Source organism: Tachysurus vachellii, chromosome 5, assembly GCF_030014155.1.
Source record: "Tachysurus vachellii isolate PV-2020 chromosome 5, HZAU_Pvac_v1, whole genome shotgun sequence".
In the NCBI taxonomy this organism is placed as follows: Eukaryota; Metazoa; Chordata; class Actinopteri; order Siluriformes; family Bagridae; genus Tachysurus; species Tachysurus vachellii.
The window spans coordinates 10,706,026-10,733,334 of record NC_083464.1 but is presented as its reverse complement, the minus strand read 5'-3'; the positions used below and the strand labels follow the sequence as shown (position 1 = coordinate 10,733,334).

Sequence of the window (27,309 nt, the reverse complement as noted above, 5' to 3'; positions counted from 1 at the left end):
GTGCTAGAAATTTGTTTGTTTTTCATTTGTTTGTTTTTTTCGGGAAAGTCGATTGAATGCATTCATGAATCCACTGAGCAACTCTTAGAGATACAGTTGTCAAGTTGTGCTTATTATATGGTTATCTACCATACAGCTAACAGATGACTGCTAATATTATAATTCCAGATGACCTTAGTGTTTGTGGTGTCCTCAACAACATCCTGGATGATTCAGAAAGTGTTAGAAAGATTAGTTAATAATTTATATAACTCTATTCAGTTGTTAGTTGCTAAGTGCCAGATTAATATGGCTTGGTATGAAACAGACCAATAAGCAGATAAAGACTTGCCAATTGCTGATTTAGCTTCTAATTGTATTAGAAAATAGTTCTTCATTATATCAAAATGCCTGGGAGAACTTTATGGTAGTGAAATCGCAGGCAAGAGTTTTATATAACGCATAAACGCCATGTACAAGCAACATTATTAAACTAATAGTATTACAGCAGCAGAGTGGGAGACAGTCATCAATGCTTCAAGGTTATATCCAAAACCATAGTTTAATAGGATTAATCCTATAAATAAACTAATCCATCTTCCAAATTCCTGGCCACATCTATAAAACTTGGCCTGTTTCATAAAAAGGAAAATTATTTAATATAATATTAGTTATTATATTGGTAATTACTATTCACTATTCATATAAAAGTTTAAGATTGGTTACAATTTAGTACGATTGGTTATGAGTTTTGAAACCAGTCATAACAGTATAGAAGAGTAAATAGAATGACTCTGAGCATCCATGTAAGTCATCTACATGACTTAGTCCTGGTGGATTTGAGAGGTAGTTTAAGTTGGTTCTTAAAGAGCAGTCCTGCTACAGTGGGAAAGACCTCTTGTGAGGTCCTGATGATGCAGCAAACAGGCTGTTTCATGATTAATCGGGTTTATGGAGGATAACACCTCTCTCTTGAAAACAACAGAGAGAGGAGTCTCAGGGGACCGCCTTAAGAGGGAGCAGATGGAGGTGCCCTTCTGTCCTCACACGCTCCAAAAGGCAGAGCTGACATTTTAAATCTATAGTGGAAAGACGTTTAGTATGAAACGCTTGCAGTGCCAAAATAGGTGAGATCAGCATGGATTCACTAGTATGTCTAGTGATGTAAAAAGAATTCTGTGCCTTGAATAAGTAATTATTATAATTAGATATTACTTTCAATCATTTGAAATATGAGATGCTGGAAAATAGCTTGAAATGCAGATTTCACCTAAGATGTCTCCTGAGTTGTGTTTAAGAAATGGTTGTGAAATTTGTCTGTGGACTAGTTCTGAGAAGCAGTAATTTCCACTCAGCGTATCTTACCTTCCATGGCGTCAGTGAGGTAGCTAGTAGCACTTAGCGCCCTGTCTCGGCCCTCCAGGGACAGCTGCGGGAGGAGCGTACTGCTCAGGTCGTTTGATCCCTGTAGAAGGCAAAAGGGACTACGGTCATATGAATGAAGTGAAAAAAAAAAGCAAAAGTCTGCCAGTGTCACTTTGCTCTAGCTGTGGAAAAAAGGTGTGACATTTTAACACTTATATCAACAATTCTAATCATGTTGATGCATTTAAAATACACCTCGGACCAGTGGTGTGTTTTGTGTTTTAAATGAACCACATGCTACAGCTGAACTATAATGGGTTCATTAATTATTCTGCTTTGACACAAGCACCATTTATTCGAGGAAGAAATAAAAACCTGAAAATGACAAACAGCTCCTCTGGTCAATTAGAGAGGTATCCTACTGATACAGCGCTCCAAACATAGTCTATAACGTGTGTGTGCTAACAGAATTGCACTGGAAATCTGTATATAGCTTTTTTAACAACAATACCCATTCAAGAACACTGTGGGTATCTGTGATTAATGGTAAGAGTTTCAGTATCAATTATATTAGGCCTTGTTTTAAGCAGGGACTCGCCGATTATTTCTAATTTATTTGACCCCAGGTAATCAAAGGTATGACGCAAAGTCACTTTGTCACTGGCAACGAGAACGCCCACGCATGCTATTTTGGAGAAAAAAAAGTGGTCCTTTCTAGTGTTTGTGTGTGTGTGTGTGTGTGTGTGTGTGTGTGTGTGTGTGTGTGTGTGTGTGTGAGAGAGAAAGACAATGTGTGTGCGGCGAGACTTCACAACTCCTATTCAACTGTTGCTATGTTACCATGGCTGCATCGCCAAGACAACAGTGTATCCCCACTCCCTCCCCCGGCTCATTTCTATCAGATAAGGAAGAGGTTGTCAGGTCTCCTGAGAGCTCCTGATTAACCTGTGAGCCATTCAAGACTTTTTCTTTGCAGAATGAACAACTTTAAATCTCTCACACCAATGTTCTCAGTGTAAATGCACATTGAAATGCACATCTATCCAAAACCAGTATCATAAGTTAACATCCTACTCACTGCTTATTATTTTACTCACCACACACCTTAACAAAAATGCCTGTCCGACTCGCAAATTAGATGCTCAGTGTATTAGATGTGTTTGTTTCTAGTACTTTCAGAAATATTGTCCAAGTTTACTTTAGTTGTTTAATCAGATAAATGACCGTTTCATATTTATTAGTTTGGCATTAACGCAACACATGTACAGTTTATTGCTAATAAGTCATATATAGTACTTATTTGAGCTTGTGTGCAATAAAGGCTTCAAGGAAAGCTTTGAATGTGCCATGAGTAAGCTATGTGTCACTGAGGACATTAACCCGGGTGGTTTGGAGAAAAAGGCTTTTGTTCCCTAGAAAAGCTTGTCATACTCTCTGTGCGTTTATTTGTGAAGCGGTTTGATTTCAGAATTTGGCGTCTTCATACAGGTGTGTTTGCACTTAAAAAACATCAACTTTCACTTCAATTATGATTTTAAATATTGTCTATTTATTCAAATGCAGTAACCTAAATCTATTTGTAGTAGAATTACTTACATAATGCTAATGGAGGTCGAATAAACAGTTAAAGTATTATCAAAGCAACAAAGGTCTCATCACTTATCTGCTTTTATTTGCAGTTGCATCAGATTCACAATGCTCTTAATGGAGGTCGATAAATCCCAATTTATTAACAAAACCATTAAGGTCTCGCCTCTATTGTCTGTCAATAATAAAGGATTTTGTCCCTCATTGATATGTGGAATTATGTTTAGAACCTGAGAGATGGTAATATAAAAAACTGTTTGCATTTCTGTAAACGTATACATATCTTATATCTTCTTAAATTGCAGTACGCATTTTTAACAATCTACTGTATCCCGGTCTTTCTCTAAGACTAAAGAGCTAAACGAAGCCTTTATTTTTCCTTTCTAGTTTGTTATAATGTGGCTGAACCAAAATTTGGAGATTGTGAATTTAACGAAAAAGAGTCTTGGCCTAATTCTGGAAAGCCAGAGTAAAAAATGAAAAACATAAAAAATAATTAAAAATAATGAAAAAAAAAGGTTTTGGCCAGGATTTCTACCTATGACTATAGTATCTACTTTATCTTAAACATAACAACCAAAACAGAAATGGAAATGTTAGAATTATATTATAAAATGTTTTTAATCTGTTTTTATTTATAAGATGAACAAATGAACAAAAGTCACATGTTAAATTTTGGACACCTGACCATCACATGCTTATGTGTTTTTTGAACATTGCAATCCAGATTTAATTCCCCTGCGCAGTTATAATAATCTCCACTCTTCTGGGAAGGTTTCATACAAGTTCACAATAGCTTTAGTGAGCTCAGACACTGATGTTGGACGTGGAGATCAGGGGTGCGGTCTGTGTTCCTGTTCATCCCTAAGGTGTTCAGTGGGGGTGAGGTCAGGGCTCTGTGTAGGAGGACACTTACACAGTGGCATGAAGGAACATGTTCCAGAAAAAGGAAACTGTAATGCTACAGCCTACAAAGTCTTATACAATAGTGTACAACTTCAGACTTTGAAGATATGCTTGTGATGGTGAGGTGTCCAAACACTTTTGGTTAAATAATGTATTTTCAATAATCATGTTGTGTTAGGAGCCAGTTTAAAAAAATGCATTGTTAAAAAATCTTTCTCTTCTTTGCCTAAAGATGTCCAAAACCTGGTATAATAATAGTAATGTCAGGTTTCAGTCAGGCTTTGAGATAGCTATGTGTTATAACGAGACAGATATAAGGGTTAATAAAATAAAACATACAGTAATTGATCCTCTTTGGTCAAACACTGGAGAGTGCTTACACTCTCATAGAACAGAGTTGTAAATGCTCTAATAAAAACATGGGAAATTTAGTAAGCAGAATAGAACTGACTGATGGCCAGTTTACTGTAAATGCAGTAAGCAACTTTCACATCAGGTGATGAGAATAAGCCTGATGTGGATAATTCTGCTAATCAGGTGTGATAAGTGATAAGGTGTTTAATATAAAAGATATATAATAAAATGTTCCTATCTTAGTTATTACATTACATTATTGTGAAAAATGCAATAACTAACAATTGTTTTTAGCTAATTATTGTTTTAGTGGCAGTGGTAGTGGAATAGTAAGTGTGAATGCAATTTTATCCCTTTCCGTTTATCCCTATCCCTTTTCCTGTAGTCTAAAATTCACTTTTGGCAAAGATTTAGATAGACGTGAAAGAGAAAACTATACAATTCAACAAATCATGTTTTGGGTTGCACTGATTGTAAGTAACCCACTTAATCATGAAATATTTTTGAACATCAAAATTATTATACTGTTAGCTAGTACAGCAGATTTACTCACACGTTCTTCTTTGACCTTCTCCATGGTGCATGCAGGTAATGGCAGAGGGGTCAGTGGTCCTGGACTCGAGATGCCATTTTGATCTATAGCAACAAACAGCTTTCCGTTGATATTGAGGCTGGGGTAGAAGACCTGAGAGCCATGACTGCTTGTGCTTTGTGCACTAATCCGCCTCCTTTGCCAGGGCAAGACAAGAGAGCCAGGACGACTATCCGGATCACCATGATTGCTAAATTCATCGTCAGCGTCTGTTTCAGATTCTTTGCTCCGCAGACGGAAGTTAAAGATACTGGCCTGGCTTTCCCGTTTGGTCCACGACGACAGAGTTCGCACCACCAAAGCATTCGATTGCTGAAAACAAAGAACAGACTCATCTGACAATCTGCTTTCTGCATCTGCAAAATGGCAAGTGATTTATCTCTAAGAGAAAGCTGTGAATTTCACTCACTGTCACTGATTATAAGTTGATGTTTAATATGTTTTAAATGGCAAATTGTCATTTTACTCGCCAACTCTCAGGAGAAATTTGTGTTATTTTGAAAATATGGAGTGCAATATTGTAAAATATCATGAAAGTTAGAAAAGCTATGAGTGAGAAACTACCAACATATTTAAATGATTATATCTTTTTATAGAACCTAAGTCACAAAATTGATATGAATTTTGAAGAATTTTGCCTTTCGTGTGTCTCCATTTGTTTCACATTCCAAACATATTTGGCTAATTGTTGTCGGTTTTATCAAGAAGAACAATCTACCTTTGTTCCCTCTAAAGTATCTTGCTTTGGTGACTTTTCATCACCATCGTTCTCCATCTTTTCTGAAAGTGGCCTCAGGCTTTTCTTCCTGTTCTTGTGCTCTTTGTCTTCTTGAGGAGCCAAGGGAGACAGGTCAGGAGCCAACACTGACTCAGTCTCCTGAGATTTGTGAGCTGCCTGTAAGGCACGGTGGGACAAGGGAGGCGAATTATCAAACTGAGATGACTGAGGTATATAAACAAGAAGGCAAAAAATCTAATAATTTTCTTTACATATTAAAAAATATTAAGGATGTGTTGGATGTCTGGATTAGCCCAACTCAAAAAATAAACTGTTCTAAATTTTATGAGTAAAATAAAACCTAAAAATGTTAAATTATGTGTTATAAAGAACCCGAAAAAATATTGTGGAATCTAACGATTAACCATATGTAAGATAACGATAGAGGTCTCCGTGCAAAGTGCACACATACTTGCTGTTCTTTTTTTAGCTGCTCCATGGCGAGCTGAAACTCTTTCTCTTTCTGCATCGCCTCAGCAAGGGTAGCTTGGTTCTGCTCTTCATAGGCCATAGCTACAACTGCCAGGATCAGATTCACCAGGTAGAAGGAGCCCAGGAAGATCACCACCACAAAGAACACCATATAGGTCTTTCCCGCAGACCGTAGCGTCTGAAGAAAAATTAATTCATTCAAGATTTAGTTTCAGCATAAAGATGATTTAGATTAGCAAATTTTTGAGTTGGATTATCACCTAGAAATATTACATTAAATAAGATTTTTCAGGAATAAATCCAGTCTGTTACACAGACTGTGAAGATGCAGACCTGATGGTATAGGTTTTCCCAGTAGTCCTGTGTCATGAGTCTGAAGAGAGAGAGAAATGCCCAGCCAAAGGTGTCAAAGCTGGTGTAGCCATAGTTTGGATTACGTCCTGTCTTCATACAGACAAAACCATCTGGACATTTTCTGTGAAAAAGAACACAGCAATCGTTGAAGGAAAATTCTCAGGCTCAGTCCATTGATTTTCACCATTTTCAATCCATGATTTTATATATATTAAATCTGAACCATGAAAACGTGACCCTGGTAATAATGGAAAACATTAAAAAAAAAAAAATTTAAAAAACAGGGCCATTTGTTCAGTCAGAAATTGTAAGTAGCAAATAAAAAAGCATAACTTTATTAATTTTCTGATCCACACTTCCTCAACCTCAGTCTCAACCACATGCTATGTAAAGCTTTCTGGCATGCATTCTAATCTAATAAGAAAGCTAAACTATCATTCAAAACAAAATCTTTTCCAAAACAGTATACTATCGTTTTCAGTTAACAAAAATAAAAAATGTTTTTCCAGGACATTTTTTAATTTAAAAGGATAAAAAAAGGAAAAACACAAATTTAATTAAAATATTATTTCTGTATATTTTTCCGCATGGAATATATGGAACAGTGACTGTAAAAATAAAAGCTGATTAATTTTTTGAATTTATTTCCTGAATTTATGGCCAATTTATCTAGAAATATAGTAGACATTAGTAATAGTACGTTGTTGTTTTTTTCACAACTTAATGTTCAAGTCAGGCTACTGAAGCAAACCACTCATAACAGCGAGAAAAACAAACTAACTAAAACCAAATAGCTCACCTCCTTTTTGTATCTGTATTTGTATAGATAATAAAAACATTATCTATTCATGCCAAATTATGCATTCATATCTGATTACATCCCCACTCCACATAGCTTTATGAGGATTTTCATTGCATGAGATTTCAGAGTGTAATACGATTTATAATAATTTTAAACATGCCATTATCTTATTGCCTCCATCATGTTTCTAGAATTTCCTACCATGAAGAGCAACAGTGAAGCACCTCTTACACCTCAAACTGTTGTCGGTTCATGAGAAGAGGTGAGGGACTGTCAGCATGGGTGAGTTGAGAGGCCAGTGGCGCCAGCAGACCATGGCATTGCCCCTTGTCCCATTTCCAAGCAGCTTTGCTTTCCTCAGGATAGCAATGTCTGGTGCCAGGCAACTATGAGTGTGAGGGTGTGGGTTGATGGATTGTATCGCTCCCAGACACCTTGCCATGGAGGAGGTGCTAATGGATGGGCCCCACTTGACTTCGTCTTGAACGGGGGCTTTGTACCCTGCTGGACTGACAGCACCCTCAGTTTCTTCTCGAACAATCAGCAATGCAAACATGCTATCAAAGCAATGTTCCACTGATTAGAACTATTTACAGTATCCTACTCGGACCTTTAGAATGACGGCAGAACCTTTTTAAAACATGTTTATTATCAATCTAAGACCTTGTTTTCTTATAAGCTTCTTCTAGGAAATGAATCGTGCTCGAGATTTACTGTAAATATTGAGATATGATTTGCCGTGGAAGCGTAATGTATGTGCAGATCCTGCCAGCATCTGGCATAAAACCAGCATCAACCGTATGATAATGCATCCAACAAACCGTTATCCCAATCGATGACCTTCTGAAATACAGAGTGGCAGATTAAGGCCGTTGTCATCTAAGGTTAATTGGAACCCTAGCATGCAGTTACTTGGAGAATTTGTCAAAGAAAGTGCTCTCACTCAGCACAATAGCAGCTGGGATCATATCACTGAAGCACAAGCCATTCTAACATAAGCTATTTTAGGAGCTTGTAAGTACTTCTGTACTGCTGGGGTCCAGGGAAAGAGGCAAAGATAGGGCCAGGGTAAGGGACTCTGGGAATTGGTGTTTAATGCTGGTGCACGTAATGTGCACGTCTTCTTGTTCCTATACAGCTGTCATTTTTCAGTGTGTGTTATGTTAGAAGTTTATGCCAAACTGTAATACAGGTTACTTTCAGTGAACAGCGGTAACAATCTTAGAATCCCTGGGATTGAATTCAATAACCACTCAAATCAAAATGATTGGCAGGAGCTAAATTATAATTAGCATGGACCAAACTGGTAACTTTATATGGAAACAGGGCTCATATTGCAATTTGTTGGTTTACTGTGGCTGGTTTTGGAATAAAGAAGTATACTGAGATTAAAAAAAAAAAAGAAAATCTGTTTTCTGTAACCTCATAATAACATAGCTGGACCAAACTAGATGAGCTACAAAAGGTATTCAACAGCAAGCATTCCCTTCCCCCAAAACTGAGGAGCAGCCACTGATGAGGTCCCATAGTTGGTGAAACGCCATCTATAACAACGAGAGCAGGGGCTGGACTCAAAGCATGAGTGCTGGGTCAGAGAAAGGGAACACTGGCAGTGCATGCAACACCTCTCTCCTTAGCAAAACAATACAGACAATAAAAAAGGAGGGGAGGGACACAGATGCCAAGCAGGCTTCAAAACCTAGTGATTCTTCCCCTGTGCTGAATGTAGATTACTGCCCATGCTGACAAGGTGACAAGACATGGTGCCTTCCTTTCACACAGATTACCTAGCTCCCAATCAAGCTGGAGTAAAATATCTGAGGAATTCGTAGCAAAATTATTAACGTCAGGCCTTTTCTTTTAACAATAATCACCAACATGTACTGTACATGTCAAAAAAATGGGAAGAGCTGCTTAAGCATTAGCTGACATTTAATACTTTAATTCATTAACAAACAGTTGGTCTGAGATGAAAAGAAGCCAGTTGGGTTCTGCTGAGCTATTTAGAGTCAGATTTGTTCTGGATTGAACCCAAAACCTTGATCTGTTCACTTGGATGACCTATAATAACCACTTGTGTTGTGTTATGAGGCTTCAAAATACAACTTAATCATGGTGTATATATAGTCTTACTTTATTGAACATGCCTAAACACCACAGAATTACTTCTGTATTACGCTTAAGTAGATGAGTCAATTTTAATAGATATTTTGGGACTACTAAGGAAATGTGTTTTATAAGTCAGCATGGTGGAACAGCATTTTATAAATAATCCCGGGCAGGGTGTATTCCCACCTCATGCCTGATGTTCCCCGGATAGGTGCTGTGTGTCCACCATGACCCTCAGCAGGATTTACTGAAGAACGTTCAATCTAGTATTCATTTATTTGCAGTCTTTTGTTTATATTCTACTTTTTCAATTTATGGCATTATTTTGTACATCCACTTTCACCACTGCCAAGATGCCTTACCTAAAACTGCCATTGCTTCAGAAGATAAAAGCTTTCCACAAAACAGCATCCATGACTCTGTTTAATCTCTGCTGTACACAGGTCTAGGTCAATGTTCTTATCATTGGACAAGACAAACAGTTTGTCATCTGTTCTTTTGGGCAGAGGTTATGGTCAACATTTACAAACCTCTTTGTAATTTACAACAGCATTAGGCCATTGTGGCTACACCCCAATAACACAAGGAAATGTTACAGATTTTCTGTGTTTAATTTCTAGCACCATAGCTACGAGGGGGAAAAATGCTTTGGAATTTGAAATATCACATTATCAATTAGTAGCTGCTTTTAAGATAATGTTTTAACAATTTGCCACTGGGCCAAAAACCGTAGGAGGCCATCATTTTGAACCTCAGTAATAAAAAGCATGCACAGCAATTACTGTCTATTTCTCATCGAACAGCACTTAAAATCCAGAGGAGCAGAGATACTTAGCATGAAACCCTAGAAGCCTCAGAGAGATGATGATTCCTTCTAAGCCATCAATATGCCCATTCGCTCTTCACGATTGTTTTATTTAATTTATTTATTTTAACTCTCTGATGGCAATTATATGCACTTGTTTTAACTTGTAAATGTCAGCTGCCCAAAGGATAAAAAGTGCTCCTTGTCTGCAGTATGATTTCTGCCTGCATAGTTGACTTCTAATGTATAGCTAAGAGCAGTGTGGTCAGAAGGTACAAAGTGAAGGTATAAAAATAATATAAAAAAAATAATGCTGAGATGATTTGAAATTGTAATAGACATTTTAAAGGCTTTCGTTTTTGCTGAGTGCAGAGCTGGGAGTGAAGTGCCCAGTGCATTATAGTTCAGCATTACTACTAAATCCCACAGTAGCATTAAAACAATTTTAACCATTAGAGAGTTCAGAGTAATGTTTGCTTGTCCATCTTGTGATTATGTTTGTGCTATGGTGCTTTTGGGAAGCCAAGACAAGGTCAATACATGTCATTAATTGGTCTGACCTTCTGGGCAATAAAAGCTATTAAAGTGTAAGGCATTAGTGGATCTATCTATCTATCTATCTATCTATCTATCTATCTATCTATCTATCTATCTATCTATCTATCTATCTATCTATCTATCTATCGACTAATTGATCTGTTTATCTATGAATAGCATATAATGCTTGGAACCACTCTAATTTCTGAAAAGTATAAGTGAATAAGTGAAGTTTTGAACGTAAATACATTCTCCATGTGGAACTTGACACTAAGACTCTTGTTTTAATTATTTCAATTATAACTCTTGTATTAAATGTTGTATTTTGCCAGTACATTATAGCACAGCCAACAAAAATGTTGAGGTCTTAAGAGATACATATATTTTTCACTAATGGTAAAAGTTTAAATAAACTTTTCCTATCATCCTGTCTTCTCTTTTTTTTAATATGCGTTCTTCCCACATAAAGCAGACAAGTCCTAATGCTCCTAATGATCCTAATGGCCAATAACAGACATCCCAATGAGCTCTAGCAGACATTTTGAAGCCCAGGGTAGCATCTTATGGGTTATAGTTGCCTAAACATAATGGATAGGGTGGAGGAAATCTGTCAGTCTTGTGGTAATGATTTTCAGAGTGCACAGACAGGCCAGTGAAAGGTTTTTGATAGACTTGTGTCAAGTTATGATACTATAGAGCTTTTGTCTTAAAGCTAATGAAGATATAACAACAAATGTATTTTGTACATGACATGTGCATGTCAGGTAGAGGTCCCCAGTGAAAGGAGCAGCTGGGTATATATGCTAAGACATCACTGAAACCTATATACAATTATCACTTACAACAATAATACACAAGCTTATAACATATTTATTTATTTAGCAACGTAGGCATACTGTGCCCTCAGGATTAAAAACTGTGGGGAAAATAATTTGTATTTTATTTTATTATAAAATTATTTTATTATAAAAAATAATAATTAAACATATAGGGGTGCACGGTGGCTTAGTGGTTAGCACGTTCACCTCACACCTCCAGGGTCGGGGTTCAATTCCCGCCTCCACCTTGTGTGTGTGGGGTTTGCATGTTCTCCCCGTGCCTTGGGGGTTTCCTCCGGGTACTCCGGTTTCCTCAACCGGTCCAAAGACATGCATGTGTGAGTGTGTGAGTGAATGAGAGTGTGTGTGTGCCCTGCGATGGGTTGGCACTCCGTCCAGGGTGTATCCTGCCTTGATGCCCAATGACGCCTGAGATAGGCACAGGCTCCCCGTGACCCGAGGTAGTTCGGATAAGCGGTAGAAGATGAATGAATGAATGAATGAATGAATGAATGAATATACAGTATATTTCAGATTTATTTTAAATAATAATAATAATAATAATAATAATAATAATAATAATAATAACTGTATTTAATAAAAATAAAAATAATTAGTGTTTCTCCTTTAAAATGTAATTCTACATACTGTTCATAAAAGTGCTAACAAAATGTAGGTGTAATGTGGTAAGTTGACACCAGATAACATCTGCTTAAATATTACTGATAATAGCTGTGCTTAATAATCTTAGGACTGAAGGTCAGCTAGCAAATGTGTAAGATGTTGTTGGTGTAAATCCATACTTAAAGTGTCATATAGATTGACTATTACCCTACCAAGTTGTCTATGTTAATAAAACAGGTTTACCTGTAATAAATGATAAGAGGTGACAGCTATAGCTTTAAGCAACAGTAAAACACAATGACATAGTCAGTTCATTTTAAATTACAGTCTATCATGTTGCAATCTACCATGAATATTAAAATAGCATCCACACTGCTAGTACTCTTCTGGAAAGCACAACTTTAAAAGCTTTTTTTTAGTGACTGGTGGCTTGTATGTTCCATCCGGTGCTGAGGAGAGCTGTTCAAGGCCATTGACTCATGCATACACACGCACTTGTGCTGATTCAGGCCTTCAAAGCCACCTAGTCCTGTTTGCTTTAGTCACACTCTGACAGGAACGCAATCTATTGCTTTAGACCAACTGCTGTACAATCACCGTCCCAATTACTCCACAGACTCACCTTCGATTCATCACATCATCAGATAGAGTTTTAAAATTAAATTACATCATTTTGGATTTAATCATAGAATCAAGTCTCATAGGTTTTTAGAAAGGTGACCACTTATCCAAGAGCAAATCATTTGTCTGTCTTACCCAGCATCACTTGCAAATCCACATATTAAGGCATCCCGGGATCCATCCTCTTTGAAATAGTTACCTGCAAATGAGAAAAGTAAAGTAACTTGTCACTAATGTTGTGTTATATTAAAATGCCAACACAGTTTCCATACACAGCTCCAAATGTTAATGATCCTCTTGTTAATAAACATATTGAAGAAAGATATGCATCAAGTCAAAGCTCTGGTACAATAACATATAAACAGAATTAAAATAACTTAATAAAAATAATAAAATAATGCTTGGGACAACTCCATACACTATTTACTAGTATGTAGTGCACGATTTTTTGTTTATTTACTCATACCAATTGCTAGTATGTAGTGCACGATTTTTTTAGGTTATTTCTATAGACACATACTGTATATTCAGTCTATAGTTGGCTCAATTACTTCATTGTCCTTAGGTTTGATACAGATCAATACTTTTGCGGATTTGGTTAAAATTGTGAATTCAAGTCACTTAAATTTATTTGTATAGCTGTTTTAACAATGAAGCAGCTTTACAGAAGTATAAAAACATAGAATAAAAAATTAAACTTGAAAATTGAGGTACTATTTATCTCTAAACTTGAATTTGACTGTGTTGCTGAGTAATGAGCAAAACTCGGTAAGCATTTAAAATCTTTTTTCCTATAATTGTGCTATGTAGAGCTCCAGCTGTAGGGAATAGAAAGCTGGTTTCAGAGACACTGCTTCCGCGGACTGGGGGTGACTGGGAGACTATGTGTACAACTGCTTTGACATCATTACCAATGAACCTTCTGCCAATCAGGTCGAGTCTTCCATTTTATCCCCTAGTCTTCATACCATCCCTTTCCCTCAGATTCACTCTGCCACTTCAGACTTGGAGTGCTTTTACTTGACAGGAGCTGAAGGAGGATCCGTGGCAGGTCACGATTTGTGGACTGCCCCATCCTCAGCCTTCAGCTGTCAGCATTGCTGGTTTCAGCAGTATGGCCTTAAATGTGTCTCTTGTGTAGCCTGGACTCATATATATATATACATATATATATATATATATATATATATATATATATATATATATATATATATATATATATATATATATATATGACACAGGAGCACTCTACAGAGACACTTATCATATTGCAGCATCTGCCTGAGTGCTTCCTGATCAGGTGCTATTGTTTAGGACAATGTCAGTGTTAGTTTAAATTAAAGAGGAGTAGATGATGTTGGCGGTTTTTCCACAATCGCAGCATTAAAACTATCATTTAAAGCTGGCTGCATTTCCACAAGTGCTTATTTATCATTCATTATGTGTATTGAAAAGATAAGTGGCCTCCTCTCACTCATTCCGTCTACACTGATCATAAAGTTACAGTAAATAAAGAGTTAAAACCCTGGGTGGTTCATGTTTTTCATCGATCCAAACTTCAGCAGATGCTGGTCTTGAAGAAAACTGTTTTCTTGCATAGTATGCGACTGCAAAGATTGTATTTGTGTACTTATAGGTTACTGGAAGACACTTTAGTCATTATCATGGTATGACAAGGCATATCAGGAATCATATCCATCTATTTAAGTCAGTGTCCTACATCCTTGTACTGCAGGTCATGTTATTGAGTGCCAGCACTGTCCTAATTGCTATTCTAATGAAATGAGTCCAACCAAAAATAATACTAAATCTCATCTTAAATAGACGTCTGCTCACCTAATAGCATTGTGATTCATCGACAAAGTTATGATCAACAGGCATAACATCTTTTTCTAATATACGGAAATATGCTAATCATCAAAGTAATTCATTACAGATCATGCAAATAAAGCTTTTAGATAATAAGAGTACATTAACAGTATTTCTCTCTGATAAATTCTGCTGTATGTCTACCGAGCATATACTCAACAACAACATTCACTTAGAACTGTATTTATGCATTTATAAAAGACATTGATGTTGTGATAAGGTCCTACTGGAAAAAGCTGAGGTTATTATAATGTGCTGTTGAACAATGTTAGCTAATATTGACGAGGTCTGTTAAGTTAGCATTACTGGGCAGAATATAAGGGATGTGAATATATTTCGAATGAATCACCAATCAAATGTTTTCCAGCTAAACTTTAAATGAAACAGGCATAGGGTCATAGGGGTTAATGCACTAAACGACTACTGAGTTTGTCTCTTCATCTTATGAATAAAGAAGATGAAATTTGGCATTGTAGAAAAGTGAAAAGATCAGAAATATTTATTATGTTCTATTTTAGAGAGGTGGAATTGCAGACATGGCAACATGTTAAACAGTATACTGTATATTGCAGTAATTAACAACAACAGCAGCAAAAAATAAATAAGTAAATAAAGTTTTTTTTTTTTTTTAACCAAATACATCTGCATTGACTAATGCTTATACAATCATTATAAAAAAAAATGAAAATAATAATAAATTGTTATTATATTACAAATTATTACTAAAGCCTGATTACTTCTTGAACCCTGCATGTCTAAACATCAAAAAGTGCTTTTCAGTCTCAGATTAGAAGCTAACAAGTGTATGTTAATTAAAATAAGCGCATGTTAAAAAGTTAACAAGTGCAAATTAATTAAGATGTTGATGGTCTGTGTGGACTCAATTTTAGTTGGAAAGGATAAAAAATTGTTTACAGCAGGTTTAGAAAATTTATTTTATTTGCTTTATCATAAAAACATTAATACTTGTTCATTACCTATGATGATGATGAAGATCCTGGATTGTTTGTGTTAATTAAGGCATTAAATAATGTCTTTTGGGGATCTGTTACCATTTACTCAGTGGGGTTTCTTCAGTCTTTCAAACCTTTTTTTAAAATTGGTTTCTTCTTTTTTGCATTATGTAATATTCAGCTATTGAACTGTCATACCTAAAATAAAGGTTTCCTTAATGACTCCAAAGCAATAGCTACAAAACTTTATTATACTTACTGTATACTTTTCTAGACACTGCTGGTCTACTTTGCAGGTCCGCTTTTAGAGACTAAAGTTCAACAATTTGCCGTAATCCTCTAGCCAAGTGGTTTTCAAACCACTGCTCTAACCATTCACCAGTGTCATTATTTTGACCACAGAACTCTGTTGTTTGGATATTTTTGCTTATGGGACCATGTGTTGATGTTGAGGTGGTGAAAAACTCCAGCACTGCTACAGCACCAGCTGCCTCCTTACCAGCAGCAAACGCATCACCATGCTATTGTTATTTCAGTGTCACTGTTGTGTTGAAAATACTCCACCATCCAAATTATGGTATTATATTGGTCCTTTTCCACTGATGGATGGGGTAGAGAGGGTCTGACAGACTGTGCATAGCAACTACAGTCAGAAATGCTTTATTCTGGCAAGTATTGTGGTGGATATGGTGGAGATATGTGTATCACTTGTAACACTACACACACATTTTCACACCTTTCTTCACCTCTACTGGCCATTTTAGTGAACATGCAAAACTACACACAGACAGTACTGCCATCAGTAATTGTCCCCAGTAATTGGGAGATCCAGCAATCAATTTAAGAGACAAAACCCAACATCTATCACTTAATTATACATATTGCAGGACTATAATTAAAGCATATAACAAACTTAGAACACCCTATTTTCCTTGAATAAATAGAAGTTTCTAACCGTATCAAGCTGCAGCAATGTATCCCAACATTTTGTCTTTTTTCACATAACAGATATCTGGTTGCTTTATGTCATTGAACCTTAATCAATATACAAATCCAAGTGAAATACCAGACCAAATTTCAGGTACTCAGACTGAACAGCTCATACCTTCATCCATGTTGAACTCCTCTAGTGATGACCAGGTTCTGTTATTGCAGAAGAAGGAGGTGTTGCTGTATAAAGAGGCGTCGGTGGTGTTGAAGCAGTTGGCTGTACTGCGGATGCATTTCTGACGTAGGTTACCCATGAAGAGCTGAAGGCCGATGAGAGCGAATACACTCAGACAGAACACAGTCAGGATCATGACATCTGCTAGCTTCTTTACTGACTGAATCAGGGCACCAACAATGGTCTTCAGGCCTACATGAGAATTACACCACAGTTATAGTAAAGTTCAAACAAGGAATTAATCACAGCTACAGGAGTAAAATAAAAAGTAAAAAAAAAAATAAATAATAAAAAATATTATAATATAATTGTTCGTATATGCAAATATAATTTTGCCAGGTTGTACACTACCTTTCAAAAATGTGGAATCTCCTGTCATTTATTATCCAATAATCATTTACTATTATTTATTTAATATATAATAAATGTAATTTAATAAATGTAATAAATTGAAATTTTATAGATAATAAATATTTTATTCATTTATTTATATATTTATTTATTATTAATGTACTAAATATGTATTAAGTGTATATCTAAATAATACAAACCAAAAAAAATGTATATTTCATATTTTTTAAAATGGCCATTTTTTTTCTGGTGTGGGAAAAATATATAGTGATTTCTCCTCAAAGTATCAGACTGTAATCATTTCTTTTGCTTTTAATATATATATATATATATATATATATATATATATATATATATATATATATATATATATATATATATACACACACACACACACACACACACACACACATTTTATATTACAAATACACACGCAGATGTATTTTAAATAGTTTTATATTATTTAGAATGCTTATTCCAAACTTTTGAATGGTAGTGAATGTATTATGATTAAAAACCAGAATATAAATGACTGTACTAAATAATGGCACTGTCATATTGCATATACGCACTCAGTACAAAATGAAATCAACTAAAATGAATGAAAATAAGTTCTTCTTGCATGCCCAGTACTTGTGAACAGAATTCTATGATAATGCAAACCAATACTGAGTGTTAACAATAACAATAATGTTTCTATCACAAATCAACATAAACACACCACACACCGTCAAAAGCAAGCACATAACTCTGTCTGTGTTTTATTCAAAACTCCACAGACTTAACAATTGACAACAGACGCCATGGGGAAAAGTTAATTTCAAACTGAGTGAATGACTAAATATTTTCTACCTGCAGCAATTTCACTCAAATAATTCACTCACAAAATGTAAAATTGAGGGAATGCTTGAAATTTGCTTTACTATGTGGTTGTGCGTCTGTTGTCAATGCTCATGGCTTACCATGCAAGTCACTCTAAAGCTATCCATGCCTGTGTTAGGTGTTAAGCACTAAGGTCCAATGAGACTTTTGGTGTTAGTGAACCAAGCCTGCAGGCTAGAGGCCGCTCTGTAACCTGAGCCATCAGCCGTAATTTAATTTCTCTTGACTCTATTTGCTGTGTTGTACAATGTGTTGGCACTTGAAAGTCCTTTTGTTTGACACTCAAGCATATAATGTTATATGACCTCCATAAGGGCACTCAAAATAAAGTGCTCATACAGAATCTCTCTAGACCAAAATTGTTCCTGCACTTACAGCGGTTTATTGAGTTATAATTCAAAGACACCTCTCACGCTACCAAATCAAAAGTCTCATTGCCTACACATAACATTTCCTGGCTTCCAAAAGAGTCTCCAGATTTGGAAGAGAGGGAATGTGTGGTAGGCGTTTTAGTCCTTGGGCAACACAGGTCGGCCTTAGTGGTTAACGCCCTTCTCACCTGGTATGACCGAGATAGTTTTCAGTGCTCGTAGGACTCTGAACGTCCGTAACGCTGAGACATTGCCCAGGTCCACAAACTCAGTAACATATCTGCAATAAGCCAAAAACCGAAGCGCACACAATGACAACACCACCAACAATAGGCATACAAGACAGAAGAGGGACGAAGGGATGGGTTGTTCTTGGGATGTGGGCATGAAATGCTCGAAGGGGACAATGTTGAGGGCAGGTGGATTGAGGCAGCTGGATTTTAAAGGAGATTTGCACTGGACTGGACAACGAGCAACACCGCGGCCTAGTTCCTAGAATACAGCAACATGTACCCCTTACCTGGAATTACTGATATAGTTTTCAAAGCTCGGAGGACTCTGAACGTTCGAAGTGCTTGTAGATTGCCTACTTTAATAAACTCAGTTAGCAACCTGCAGAATCAAATTACAATTATTTCAAAAAGAAATGAAAGGGAAATGGAGATAAACAAAGCACCTGATTGACAGAAGAGAGAAAAGGGGAAGGTACAAAAGAATATAAAGCAGTGTAATTGATGCACTTTTTTTTTAATCTTTTTGTCCCAAAATGCTAATAGTCACTGACCACATCACTACTTATAACATGTGTTGTCAGCAAATGAGACACCGACAAGACCATGTGGTGTTAGAATTTGATTGTGTCTGGACGTATATGTGTGGCAGTCAAGCACGAAAGGGCAGCTATTCAGTTTCCATAGGAACGTGGATTGCAAGGAAAAGCATCTATCATTTGTCGCTGCTTGTATCTGTTAAATAAAGCTGGAGTGGTGAAAAAACATTGCTCAGGTCACTTAAATGCACTTTAAAGTGTCTGGGCATGTGCTGGCGAGCTTTTATAATCAGTTTTTAATGCTTCGTTGCTGAGGAAGGGGTGAAAATGTTCATCAGAGATGACGTTGAAAGTATACCCTGAATGTGCAAGTACCTCTTCACAAGCGCTTATTTTTATGCAGCCCTATTTTTCTTACTATTATTGCAGTTAAATACTATTTTAATTCTTCATATATTTACCTGTATATTTAATTCATTTTAAGGTAAAGTGCCACTCAAATCTCCTTCTTGTGTATTAGAAATGAAAATGATTGCAGAAGAAAAGCCATTTAGAATGTCCATGTTGGCACTCAATTAAATGATTTCCTAGGGATTTAAAAATTTCATGGATAAAATATTTCAATGGCAAATTGTACATCTATTGAAAAAAATCTAAAAAATGATATACAACAATAAACAACAATAAATAATACTCTTAAGGTTAAACAAGAAACATAAGGGATAAGTGGATATCTGCAAGGTTGCTACCACTAAATACATAACAAACAGTTGGGAACATTTAGCCAGAACTGAGTCTTACCCCTGTTCCTATGGCAACGCCTGTTGGGGGCTTGGGGTCATGCACCAGGGTAAGTGATGATTAATTTAAAGCTACAGTATGTAGGATTGTTTTTGGTTAAATTAAAATAGACCCGTGATCTTAGAAATGATCTGAGCAGCTTGGAGTTGTCCTGGGTTTCAGGAGCATTTTGTTTTCTAAACATTATCAGTCACCAACTTCAGTAACAAATGAAGTCTGGCTAGAAAAGTGATTGACGGTATACAAAAGCCAATCAGGATACAGAGTGTGGGAGAGTAAGATATTACACTATAAGATGAGTTTTAGGGACTGTTTAGGGATTAGTTGGTCTCTATATGTTCCCTCTTTGTGGAGTTTGTCCTTGTTTTGAAGTTTATTATATATTTATTCTATGATTGTTAAGCTAGAGAATTAATGACTAACCAGAGATGTCAGTCAATTTCTATATATTACTGGATTTAAATAATATATTTTGCTGACAGTGAGTGATTGTAAGCACTCTGGTCACCTGACCAATTCTTTTATATCCTCTGGTATAGGATTTAGCTTGTGTGCTAACATTATCTGGTTTGTGCCAAACTTTTTTACGGGTTAAAGAACAAAATATACAGAGAACACAGTGCCTCAGAGACCGGGCCTACATTCAGTCAGATTCATATCTGGTGCACACAGTGTGCTGAGGGATTACAGCAAGGCAATCTGCGTTTATATTTTAGCTAGCTGGCTAAAATCCTAACACCAGGTGACTAGTTCATTCTGTACGATATGTACTGTTTATGAACTTGCAGAATTAGTACAGTTAAACCGTGGCAGGCCGGCGACAAACAGGCACTGCTGCCGGATTAGAGAAATCATGGTAAGAGATAACAGTCTGACAGTAACTAAAAGACACGCTTGTAAAACTTCATGACGCTCACTAACTGAATATTAAAATTATTTTATCTTCAAATCGTTCAATATCTTTAAGTCACAAAGCAATTGGTCAGAGTTACAAACGGCATACTAGTGTACTAGACAGTGTGTCACTAAGTCGTGTGCCACATGGGGCAGTGGTACAGTAGCTCAGTGGTTAAGGCACTGAACTAGTGCCTGGAAGGTTGTGGGATCGAATCCAAGCGCAACCAAGCTCTTGGTCCCCTGAGTAAGGCCCTTAACCCTCAATTGCTCAGCTATATAAATGAGATAAATGTAAGTTGGTCTGGATAAGAATGTCTGCTAAATGCCATGAAAGACCGTGTCTTGTGACATTTAAAATTCAACACCCTTGAATTGTGTACATTCCTTGACTGTATGCAACACTGAGATAAATGCATACGATGGAAGAAGAACAAAGTTTCTCATGTTACAAAAAATATTATTTCACATGTAACTAGCAATAGCATTTTTCTACCAGAAAGGGAGAAACTTCCAAAGCCTTACATACTGTAGCTTTGAGATGGAAGATGTGAACATACATGACCATTTGATCAGTTCTGTCATAGTCTGACTATACAGCAAATATAGAGGACTCCTCTGTTTTATAGAAAATGCTTATCCCTTTACTGACCTTTTATTTGTATTTATTTAACATATTTTAACATTTAATCCAAACGGTGGTGGTAGCGGACGGGTGGGGGGGAGGTAGGTTGTGTTACTGGAGATAATCAAGAGGTTACTGGAGATAATCAAAGGTCAGGAAATTATGTACTTACGCCATGACAATCACGCTGAAGTCCAGCCAGTTCCATGGATCTCGCAGGAAGGTGAATGGTCCGATGCAGAATCCTCTTGCCAAAATTTTTATCAACGACTCAAAAGTGTAAATGCCGGTGAAGGTGTACCTAGGCAAGAAGCAAAGGAAGGGGAAGAAAAAATAGTGGAGAAATGGGCAGGCAATTAAGAATTATTGACATTGACAAGCTAATAGTCTTTACATTTTTTTAAAAACCTGTTCTGATCACAGTGAACAGAGTTTGGAAAAGGAGGGAAAATTGACACAAGACAGACATGGATAATGGGGTGTGTGTGTTTGTGTGTGTGTGCATGTGTGTGTGTGTGTGTGCGCATGTGTGTGTGAGTGAGTGTGTGTGTGTGTGTGTGTGAGTGAGTGTGAGTAAATGTGAGTGAGTGTGAGTGAGTGAGTGAGTGTGAGTGAGTGTGTGAGTGAGTGTGTGAGTGAGTGTGTGTGTGTGTGTGTGAGTGTGTGTGAGTGAGTCAGTGAGTGAGTGAGTGAGTGAGTGTGAGTGAGTGTGTGAGTGAGTGAGTGAGTGTGAGTGAGTGAGTGAGTGTGTGTGTGAGTGAGTGTGTGAGTGAGTGAGTGAGTGAGTGTGAGTGAGTGAGTGAGTGTGTGTGTGAGTGAGTGTGTGTGAGTGAGTCAGTGAGTGAGTGAGTGTGTGTGTGCGTGCGTGTGTGCATGTGTGTGTGTGCGTGTGTGTGCGTGCATGTGTGTGTGCGTGTGTGTGTGATTAATGAGAACCACAAGACATGGAAAGCACATGTACAGTACAGCAACAGCCCCTGAGGTGTGAACGACAAGCTCCTTTGTCTCTTGATGATTGGTGAGTTTACAATCATCAAAAATAGCCATAAAATCCAGCAAAATTAATAAATTAATTAATAAAATCTGATGAAGTGGATAGTGACTGAGATGAAGGATGCAGCATTCTGATGTGCATGCTCATATTTCTGTTTCTTCCTCACTCTCACTCTCATTTAATTAGGCTTTTTTTATTTAAAATCTGCTCTGTGAATATCAGACCTCTCAACACACCAAAGCGTGGGCTTGTAGCATAAGTGTACTGGCAAAAAATAAATAAATAAATCAAAACCCAGCTTATTTAGTTAAAGGGTATGATTTTTCTGTCATCAGTCCTAAAACGAAAGAGGTGTAAGCTTGCTTTTTAAATTCTCTTTCTCTTTCAAACATACCTGTTTGTCTTATAATTACATGTTGGCATTTAAAAACAGGTGTTTATCCAAACACAACACAAGTAGTGCTAGACAAATCATGTTTTAAGGTGGTGAGAGGTACAGTAACCGGGTCAGAATTGGTCTAGTCATCATCTGAGTAAAATTGCATACTACATGCCAATCATCACCTATAGAAAGAGAAAAAAGTCTAAATAACTCCAAAATAGACAACTGCAGAGGTCTTCATTAAAGGTAAACGTGTGTGAACTGAAGCAAGCCTCGCTTCTCACGTCCAGTAACTTCAGAGCAAGTCTCAGAATACGGCACACTACATCAGGTCATTTAAACATGGGATAAATCCATTCCATCCATTCTGATGCATGTTGAGCATGCACAGAATGCAGCTGGGCCCTTACTGATGCTGGAAATGATCAACACACACTGCGAGACAAATAGGCGGATCCACATACACGCTGAAAGTGCGATGATCTGTGTGGATGGACCGTGGCAGCGACACACAAGTGCACAGAGAGACAGATGGATAGGCAAGTCAACTGTCACACACAGAGGCAGGGAGAGAGACAGAAAGACAGAAGACGGACCACAAAGAAGAGAGAGCCAACAATACAACTAGATAGATATAGGTAGATCGATAGATAGATAGATAGATAGATAGATAGATAGATAGATAGATAGATAGATAGATAGATAGATATATAGATAGATAGATAGATAGGATTTAACCCATGTTCTTATATTAAAAAATATGTATATATAATATATGTATATTGCGTTGGCCAAATTCATTTAAAACAATTCAAATCCCATTTGTGTCACTGGATTGTTTCGATTGTTTTTCCTTTCTAAGGATTACTCCCTTTAATGAAAATTTAGGAAGGCAGAATGGTATAACGGTATATGACAACCATACCATGATTTCATTCCAATGTAGCATAGCAAAGGTGCAATTAGCAAAGTCATGGGCTCGACACAGTCGTATTGTTAACTTACTTGCTAATTGAGGTTGGCAAGGCAACAAACACCTGGCAAAGCTTTACATCAGGACAAACAGGGTACAGTTCAGAGGTCAATACAGTCAAAGAGGGTCATGTGATAGAACAGAAAGAGGTACAGAGGAACTGACAGAGAGTCTTTTTAAGTCCGGACAGGTTTCAATGACTACAGAGAGAGATAGAGAGACAGTGAGAAAAGTGGATACTTACTCGACATACTTGGCCCACTGGACTGGCTCCGACATGGCCATGAAGCAACAGTTTGTCAAAATAGTGCACATTATGAACAGACTGAATAAAGTACGAGTGTTAAGGAAAATCTGAACATTCCAAATGTCACATATCGAAAACTATAATTAATTGGACAGTGATACGCCTTATATTTTTGTCTCTATAAGGCATTCAAATTGCAATGAAATGATGACTATGACATTTAAGGGTATTTAAAACAACACAAGAAGCACATCCCTTTTAATACATAGTCCCTCCCCTTAGACTGAGACTCGGCTGGTCAAAATTAGTTCAAGCACAAGACAGCTAACAAAAGCTTTAGAGTTGATTATAGAAGTGACATTTAACATTTGTTGCTCTCAACTTACCAGCACCAACATAGTGCCAGAACATGATGAGATGGAAATATTAGAACAACAGTTCAGAGACAAACCATCACATTACATCTTATGTGACAAAAGTGGCAAAATCTGTTGTTTGGCACATTATTAAGAAGCAACAATGCACTGATGTTGTTCTTCAAGCACTGTTTAATTGCAAGATAAGAAGATAAAGGAAATAAATATTAGTTGGTTATACAACCTAATATGTATATTGTCATCAATCCACATGTCAGTAGGTGGATTGGCTGCTCTAAATTGTCCCTAGGTGTTAATGTTTGTGTGTGTATTCCCACCTCAAGCCCAGTGTTCCTGGCTACAGATTTACAGATTCACTGCGACCCTGACGAGGATAAAGCATTACTATTGTCAGTAATTGTTTTATCCTGATCGGAGTCACAGTGGATCGTTGTTATTATTAATAGTAGTAAAGCGCAGAAACATAAACATTCATGACAATTTTCTATTACTTAAACACAGCATTTCCGATATAAATAATACATATGCAAAGTATTCAAAATCCTCTAAAATAATAGAGGGTAAAAATTTCTGTTCATCTGGTATGTTTTTTTTTTTAAATAGAGCACTAAAAAATGAAAAGTAATGGCAGACTCATTCGTGAGTTTTTCTAGCAGGCTTTGATTACAGGTTTATAGAACTTGTAATATAGGGGTCTAAAAAAACAGAATTGTTCCCAGCAACCAGTTGACAGTAATTGACATCTGCTCATTCTGCTAAATGATGCTGAAAATTATAACTCAGTCAGTGAGGCGTGGGCCTATCCTGCTTCTGTAAATACAGTCTCAGTATGTGGCCCTCCTACTTTGTCTTATTTTCATCATTTTCCCTTGAAACAGGCAATTTGAAACCTCTGCATATCCACGTAATCTGGGCCTTATTATGTTCCTACTTCACTCCATCAGTGAAATCTGGGAATTTTAAAGATGTTTTCCTCCACTCTCTCACCCCCAGAATACCTGTTTAACTATATTTTAAAATTCATCTTAATTCTCAAGATGCTTACACTAACATCCGGTTTAATTGCTTCGACTAGACTATCCACGTGGATGGCTTATATCGAAAAGTAATGTGCAGCAAAATCCTTTATATTCTGAGCAGTTAGTAATGCAATGTAGTAACGCTAGTAGTCTTTTTCAAGCCTACAAATGTTACATAAAGTAAATTCGTGGATTAATTCACAGACATCAAGAAATTTCATATTTCATCAAGAAATGAAATAAATTATTCGCTTCATTAGGAGAAACAATACTTCGATATTAGTTTACAGGAAAACAAATAAAGGACATGAATGATAACTCTCTCTCTTTCCATATTGCTCCTCTGAAATTTGTGTAAATCATCACCACTCCAGTATATAATAATTAATCCAACTACACACAAAAATACTGAGCATTATTTTAAATTTACACTGTGGGGGATTGTTATCGTGTAGCCAAATAGAAAAAAAACGATGTGTAATCACTTCTCTGTGACTGATGAAGAAATATTCCTGATTATGAAAGTTGCAGTGTCAGTACTATCAGCCCTAAATTACCAGACGCCTGTGGGGGCTCTCGTGTTATGCCAGCATTTACCCTGTGCCATTCACTGCGCAGCATAACCACACACACACACACACACACACACACACACACACACACACACACACACAGCCGACTGACTAGACAAAGGCATGCTACACATCTGCTCTTATTTGTACAGGGAAAAGTCCATTTGAGCTTCTCAGCCAAAAAAAGCTGCCAGAATACTGTTAAGACCTTATTTCGAAGACTCAGCTTAATCAATTATGCCTAAATCCGCTTCATGGGAAAATCTTACAGCACTAAGTCCAAAACAGTCCTCTGATTCTCCAAAATGGCCTGTGAAGTCTTGGACATGCTGGAGAGCATGTGTTGTCGGCAGCTTGTCTTAAGGTTATTTCACCCCTCTGATAGGCTGCTTATGTTGCCTGGCGCCGACACACTGATTTGTGAATCGCATTTCTCGCATTTTTCTAATGAGTGCAATCACTTCAGCGTGGAGCGGCGGGGCTGCATTCTGCCTTCTCTGTTAGGCTGCAAGTTATGACTGTGCTCTTGTGGCACTGGCTAATCAAACATGTTTCCAGGCGCCCACTCCTGTGGGTAATCTGCTATTAGCGCAGGCGTGTGGCGTCTGTGCCGTCGCCTGGAAGTACTTTTCAGCACTCAGACAACACATGAACACATACACGAAAACCATGCCCTTGTCTTTTATATCATACCTCTGAAATCTGAGATAGAGTTAAAATTCGATACTGGCATAACAGAAGGCATCACTGTGATGGGTGTGGATCAGAGAGTGGGCCCTGCTGCCCTAGAAGGAGAATTTTTGGAAAAGGGGACTGGGTGGACCCTCGCATTACCTCCACCGTAACTCTTTTCACCTGCTTATCGGCCTGACAAGAGCAAAGTGTCCACGAGCCTAATATTTCTCAACACCCTGAAACATGGCTAACTGCTTTGCCCGATATTTTTAGCAGCTGCTGGCAAAGGAAGGGTGTGGGGCATTGAGGTCTTTGGAGGTTTGATCACTCCATAGCTGGGAATCAAGCCATCCAAACTTGGCATTGTTCACACAAAGGAGCACCCATACATAGCATACAAGACCTTGAATGTCAGAGTCTGAGTAGTTTGTTGAGCATGCACAAGTGAGCTCATGACTAGACATCTTGACTTCCTGAACTAGATGACTGATGGCTGAATGCCGCTCATACCCATGCTAACTTTGCCTATTTGGAGTCTTTCTTTATATCTTGAACTTGCATATAAGATTCTCTTTTTTCATTTATAAAATAAGCATTATCTATTTACCCCTGCCCTAAGGAGATTAAGGTTTTTTTATAAAGTTTTTTTTTTTTTTTTTACTATTAGAGCCACACTCCTAATAAAGGGAAAGAGAAACATAAATGGAGAATGAGACAAAAACGCACA

At 37.1% G+C, this 27,309-nt stretch overlaps 1 protein-coding gene across 3 annotated transcripts in view; it reads right to left on the bottom strand.

The window, feature by feature from the left end:
• The window catches only part of scn5lab (sodium channel, voltage gated, type V-like, alpha b), a 118,285-nt gene that overhangs the window by 67,633 nt on the left and 23,343 nt on the right, over nucleotides 1–27,309 (bottom strand). For 2 of the 3 annotated variants that reach the window (XM_060869693.1, XM_060869694.1), the window contains exons 4-13: nucleotides 23,937–24,027; nucleotides 21,516–21,644; nucleotides 18,443–18,534; nucleotides 16,591–16,842; nucleotides 12,799–12,862; nucleotides 6,327–6,468; nucleotides 5,974–6,171; nucleotides 5,502–5,678; nucleotides 4,745–5,095; nucleotides 1,345–1,444 (exon numbers count right to left, since the gene is read on the bottom strand). In XM_060869693.1, coding sequence (XP_060725676.1) covers nucleotides 1,345–1,444; nucleotides 4,745–5,095; nucleotides 5,502–5,678; nucleotides 5,974–6,171; nucleotides 6,327–6,468; nucleotides 12,799–12,862; nucleotides 16,591–16,842; nucleotides 18,443–18,534; nucleotides 21,516–21,644; nucleotides 23,937–24,027 — 1,596 coding nt within the window. Of the gene's footprint in view, nucleotides 1–1,344; nucleotides 1,445–4,744; nucleotides 5,096–5,501; nucleotides 5,679–5,973; nucleotides 6,172–6,326; nucleotides 6,469–12,798; nucleotides 12,863–16,590; nucleotides 16,843–18,442; nucleotides 18,535–18,774; nucleotides 18,906–21,515; nucleotides 21,645–23,936; nucleotides 24,028–27,309 lie in introns of those variants that run through there. The other variant, XM_060869695.1, reaches the window with a different exon arrangement.